This window comes from Protopterus annectens, chromosome 12.part0 (assembly GCF_019279795.1).
Source record: "Protopterus annectens isolate FY-2018-M chromosome 12.part0, PAN1.0, whole genome shotgun sequence".
NCBI lineage: Eukaryota > Metazoa > Chordata > Ceratodontiformes > Protopteridae > Protopterus > Protopterus annectens.
This window is the reverse complement of record NC_056746.1, coordinates 560,314,810-560,320,809: the sequence shown is the minus strand read 5'-3', so window position 1 is coordinate 560,320,809 and position 6,000 is coordinate 560,314,810. Positions and strand designations below refer to the sequence as shown.

At 41.8% G+C, this 6,000-nt stretch overlaps 1 protein-coding gene across 1 annotated transcript in view; it reads left to right on the top strand.

Moving 5' to 3' along the window:
* Positions 1–6,000, top strand: part of LOC122816707 (transformation/transcription domain associated protein) — a gene marked incomplete in the record, with an annotated part of 2,794,447 nt that overhangs the window by 310,586 nt on the left and 2,477,861 nt on the right. The window contains 1 exon segment of the mRNA XM_044089697.1: positions 1–75. This exon segment is cut by the window's left edge and continues 64 nt beyond it. Coding sequence (XP_043945632.1) covers positions 1–75 — 75 coding nt within the window.

Sequence of the window (6,000 nt, the reverse complement as noted above, 5' to 3'; positions counted from 1 at the left end):
CTTCCGAGACTGCCCACCTCCGTAAAGAGTTGCTGATTGCTGCCAAACACATACTGACAACAGATCTGCGTAGCCGTATGTTATTCTTGCACATCATTTTTTTAAATGATTGTAGAAATAGATTTGTAGACTGATAAGTCTGCCATGTGAAACTGCAGTTATAGTTAACAAGGCTTCTATCATTTAGGACAGGGATACCAAACTCTAGCTTTTCAGATGTGTATTTCAGTAAAAAAAAAAAAATGTAGCTGACCAAGTGTGTCTAGCTTTTGACTTGTGATGCATTTATGTATGGGTATGTATTTTGGTAACTAGATTGCCTTACTGGGAAGAAGTCCATTAAAAGTGCAACATTCATTTTAGAATAGATTCTCATACATAGGATAAAAAAGAATGTGATTGCATAAAATGTGACTAGGAGTTACATAATTAGTAGTAACAGCTACATGTACAACTTAGGCTGTCACAAAGACAGCCTACTTACATGAGCAGACTTGGCTAATTCTGTTTTGCAGACAACACACAAGGATTACATTGTTGAATTGGGTTTAATATTTTTGTAATGGCTATTAGATTGATGGGTTAACTAGTGGTACAGTAATAATTTCATAATTACCCTGTTGTAAACTCATTGAATTTGTTCTGAAGACTTTTAATAGTCAAATTCAGATGTTGGCAATTGTACAGGAATGCTGGCACAGCTGTCCTATGGTGGAGGAACAGTTAATCATAGGTTCATAATTTATGTTCATTATGTTGACTTTTTGTGAGCCAGTTTGTTGATTTTAGTGCTTCAGACCTTGTGTAGAGTTTTTCCTTTTTTAAGTGAAAAGTGGGGTTATATTTCTTTTCTTTCTTTACAGCAGACTTTTGCTTTAACCAGCCTTTTATTGTTACATATCACACCTGTTTGCAACACAGGATCAGTCCAAATATATTTTTGAGAGTTGCTCCTTTTTCTTTTGTCATGGGCAACTGTAGAGTTATTTCACCCCGCCCCCCCAGTGCTTCAAGCAAAACTGCTTGTTGCTGTGGCAGATACAGATGACTTGGCTTATTTCTGTTGTGCGTTTCCTTACCAGGTATATTATATTTCACACTCTGCACTTTTGCAGTCTCTGCAGCATTACATAGAAATTTGGTGGTGCCTTGCACAAGGGCTCTTTACATATGCTTTACAGTGGTTTATGATCTGATGTCCTTCAAGGATGCATCTGCAGTCATAACAAATGGGTTGTCCTGTCGTCAGGCAGCCCTTCGGTCGGCCGGATTCCAAAGTCTGGGTCCGGCTGATGTCACACTTCACCCAACGTCATCTCTGCTGGTCTTCGGGTATAAAGGCATCAGCCGACGCCATTTTCCTCAGTCTTTCTTGCCGCGTGGCGCCCGAAGCAGAAGCTGTTCGCAAGTGCCGGTCGGTCAGATCCAGAGATTACTACTACCGAATACTACTTCGAAGACTTCTAAAAGCTAAGTACCCCGTTGGGGACTCTTTCTTGCCTCAGCCGATGTCAGAAAAAGTAAATAACTGTTTAACTTGTGGGAAACAAATACCTCATAAAGATTTCCACTCTTACTGCCTACCTTGTTTAGGCCCAGACCACGACGTAGCAGCCTGTTTAGCCTGTGCTTCCTTCAACCGACGAACGCTTAGGCGTCTGTCGGAGTTTGCTGAACAGTTTTTCGGCTCAGATTTTGCGTACATTATGCCGTCGGATCCTCCGACTACCCAAATTGTTAAAAAACGCAAAGAAAAAGACCGACACTCGCGGTCTGCGGTTTCGGCCGAAACCACGGTTAAGCAAGCCGCGAGTGTCTCGGTTTCGGACGAAACCGAGAAAACAGGTCAATCTTCAGCCGAATCCATGACTACTACTGAGGCTCCTGCTACCTTAGTTGAATCGGCCTCTGAAGTTTTGCCTACTACTGTGGTTCCTAGTGAATTATCAGACACCATCCCTTTGGATGTCTCTACCCCAGCACGTGGTGCTGCTAGGCCTCCTGCAGCCATGTCTATAAAGGCCTTTGCCAGGGCTAAAGCAGCCAAAACTGTTAAATCAGTGCCTGTTAAGACCCCCTCACATAGAAGAGTAGTTCCAGAACCGCAAAGTGAAGACAATAGTTCGTAAAAAAGGTGAGTCCTTTATTAGTTGCCAAGTGGTAAAAATCCAAAGACAGTTGGTACAAAGCAGCAAAATCAGACCAAATGGTAAAAATCCAAAGTCAGTAGGTACAAAACAGCAAAATCAGACAAGCGCTTTCGCTTGGAAAATGCCAAGCTTTTTCAAGTCAAAAACAGTTGCCTGCAGTGAGGCAACTGTTTAAATGAGGATGTTAATTAGTCACATGTTTGGTTAGAGCTGAGTTGCATTAAGAAACAATTGAGACTGTTTTGAGCAAATGAACAGCCAAATAATAAAATGAAACATTAAAATGTGCATAGGTTAAATTGACATTGCATTGTTTATACATGACTGGTAAACCAAGTGAGTGTTATGATGAAATTAAAAACTTTGCTTGTCCAAAAGGTTTGGATAGAAATACAAATACAAGTGGAAGTTTAAAAAAAGCTGTGTGTGATCCAAGTGGGTTTGAAGTCAGCAGTCCTGTGTAATATGAGAATCAATGTAGTGCTGTTATGTTAGCCTTAAAAATAGATGCTGTGATGCATATGAATTTGCACTACTTGGTGACTTGGGGCAAGTGTGTTCAATGGGCAAAGAAACAGTGTTGAAAAATAGTGAAAATAGGATGAGACATGCTATAATCTAGCCCTTCTGAGCTTCAGAACCGAGCCTATACTAAGTGTGCCATTTAACCCCGGGGGCCTGCCTGCATCTAGCTTGAGTTGCCAGACAAGCTCCCTGTATTCCAAGGTCGATTCCCAGTCCCCTCCTCTAATGTTAGGGTTCACTTGTTCAAGGATCATGAAAGACAACTTGTAATTGGGACATGTACTGAACTCCAACTGTCGAGTTTTTTGGAATACATCAACAGTACCACAGAGTTTCTGACTTTCACACACAACATCATCCTATTTTCACTATTTTTCAACACTGTTTCTTTGCCCATTGAACACACTTGCCCCAAGTCACCAAGTAGTGCAAATTCATATGCATCACAGCATCTATTTTTAAGGCTAACATAACAGCACTACATTGATTCTCATATTACACAGGACTGCTGACTTCAAACCCACTTGGATCACACACAGCTTTTTTTAAACTTCCACTTGTATTTGTATTTGTATTTCTATCCAAACCTTTTGGACAAGCAAAGTTTTTAATTTCATCATAACACTCACTTGGTTTACCAGTCATGTATAAACAATGCAATGTCAATTTAACCTATGCACATTTTAATGTTTCATTTTATTATTTGGCTGTTCATTTGCTCAAAACAGTCTCAATTGTTTCTTAATGCAACTCAGCTCTAACCAAACATGTGACTAATTAACATCCTCATTTAAACAGTTGCCTCACTGCAGGCAACTGTTTTTGACTTGAAAAAGCTTGGCATTTTCCAAGCGAAAGCGCTTGTCTGATTTTGCTGTTTTGTACCTACTGACTTTGGATTTTTACCATTTGGTCTGATTTTGCTGCTTTGTACCAACTGTCTTTGGATTTTTACCACTTGGCAACTAATAAAGGACTCACCTTTTTTACGAACTATTGTCTTCACTTTGCGGTTCTGGAACTACTCTTCTTGGTGTTATCAGTTTTGCTCTTATTTTACCCCCTCACATAGGCCCACTTCTAGTTCACAAATGCTTACTCTGGCAGAGGATTTAATCTCCTTAATTAAGGGATCCCAATCTCACCCAGACAGGGCCTCTCAGCCTCCAGAAAAGAGACCTAGAGCAGAGCCCCCCGAGCCAGTGTCCTCTGATGATTCTTCGGATGACTCCGACATTACAGATCAGCCAGAGGCTCCTTTTTCTACTTATGAAGATTCCGATGCTGAAGAATCCATTCCATCTGCCTCTCCACCAGAGGAATTTTCCTTTGGGGAAACCTTACATGCCATGAGAGAACAATTCCAATGGCAGGGACAAGATTTCTCAGATTCAAGAAAAAGGCTTAGGACCTTTCTGCACTTACCACAACATAGGCCCTTAGCTATACCTCCAGTTCTGCCTGTTGTGGATGATGCATTTAATGATGTTTGCACTGCTCCTGATACTTTACCTCCAGCCCCTTCCAAACCAGATAGATTTTACAGGGTGCCAGACACTCATCACCACCTATACAAGGCCCCACTTGCAGATCCTGAGACTATATCCCAGGGGCCTAAGGCAGTAGCTTCGACCTCAGCAAAAAACCCTCTCCCTTCTGAAAAGGGAATCCAGGTCCTTAGAGAGATGGGGGAAAAAAGTTTACACCTCTGCTACTCTCTCAGCTAGAGCTTTAAACTTTCAGTTTCACATGATCCAATACCAAGAGTTTATGCTTGATCAGTTAACTAAGAAGCTGTCCTCTGATGACTCCTTAGATAAGAAATATGTTTTAGAAATGGTGAATAACATTCAGCAGGTTAGTAACCATTCTTTAAAATGTGGCTATGATGCACTGGAGGCTTCATTTAGATCAGCCATGACTGGCACAGTGATAAGAAGGCATGCATGGTTGAAGGAACAGGTTTTGCCGGATCATGTTAAAGCAAAGCTGTTAGATGCTCCTATGGATAAGGTCAGTCTATTTGGTACACCTGCTCAGCAAGTAATGAAGAAAATGGAAGAGAAGGCAAACTCTGTACAAACAGTTAAGGATTTCTTACAGGTTCAGCCCCCAAGGTTTAGCAGGAACTGGCCTGCCAAAAATTGGTCCTTTCCAGACTCCTCAAAATCTCAGAGACAGGAATAGACGCTCTAGAGGCAGAAATCAATCCAGAGGAGGTGCCTATAGAGGACGCCAGTGGCAAGGCAATAACCAGAGAGGCACAGACACAACCACTGCCACTGCAACAGGACAATCACAGTGACTTGACTCTGACACCGCCTACCAGGGAGCAAATAGCAGCACCTTTAGGCGGAAAGTTAGCCTTATTTTCGAAAAATTGGCACTATATCACAAAAGACAAGTGGATTTTGCAAACCATAGACCAAGGTTACAGGTTCCACTTCCACACCTTACCAGTAAAAAGAGGAATGCCAAACCTACCTCCAAACCAAAAAGCAGAAGCTCTAAAGCAGATAGCTCAATTAACAAAGATGAGAGCTGTGGAAAGAGTACCAATAACAGAACAGGGAAAAGGATTCTACTCCAGACTCTTCCTAGTACCAAGAAAAGAGAAAAGTTGGAGACCTATTCTCGACCTGTCCGTCTTACACATACATCATTGTACCAAAATTCAAAATACTGACCCTACAGCAACTTCTTCCCATGCTGGGCAAGGAGTGTTGGCTGGTAACTCTAGATCTCAAGGAGGCATACCTGCACGTCCCCATACGACCAAATTGCAGAAGATACTTCAGATTTCTTGCAGGATCAGAGCATTATCAATTCTCAGCATTGCCCTTTGGCTTATCTACTGCGCCCAGAGTATTCACAAAATGCCTGGCATCAGTAATCGCTCATTGCAGGCTACAGGGAATCCAAATTTAACCATACCTGGACGACTGCCTGTTACAAGCGGACAACAAAAGCAAGCTGACAACAGATTTACAAAGAGTCATTTGCTTACTACAAGCCCTGGGATACACAGTCAATTTAAAAAAGTCAAGACTGATACCATCCCAGACAAGAACTTTCTTGGGTGCGGAATTGGACACAGTAAAACAAATGGCATTCCTAACTGCAGAAAAACAAGCACAACTCCCTCTTTACTTCTTGGCATTAACAAAGCAGCACAAGCTAACAGCAAGAAAAGTACTGCAGGCCTTGGGCTTCATGGCATCATGCATAATCCTGGTCCCCCATGCCAGACTGCATATGAGAACTACAGTGGTACCTAAAGAATTTATGGTCTCAACACATGCACAGTTTAGAAACCGAAATCCCA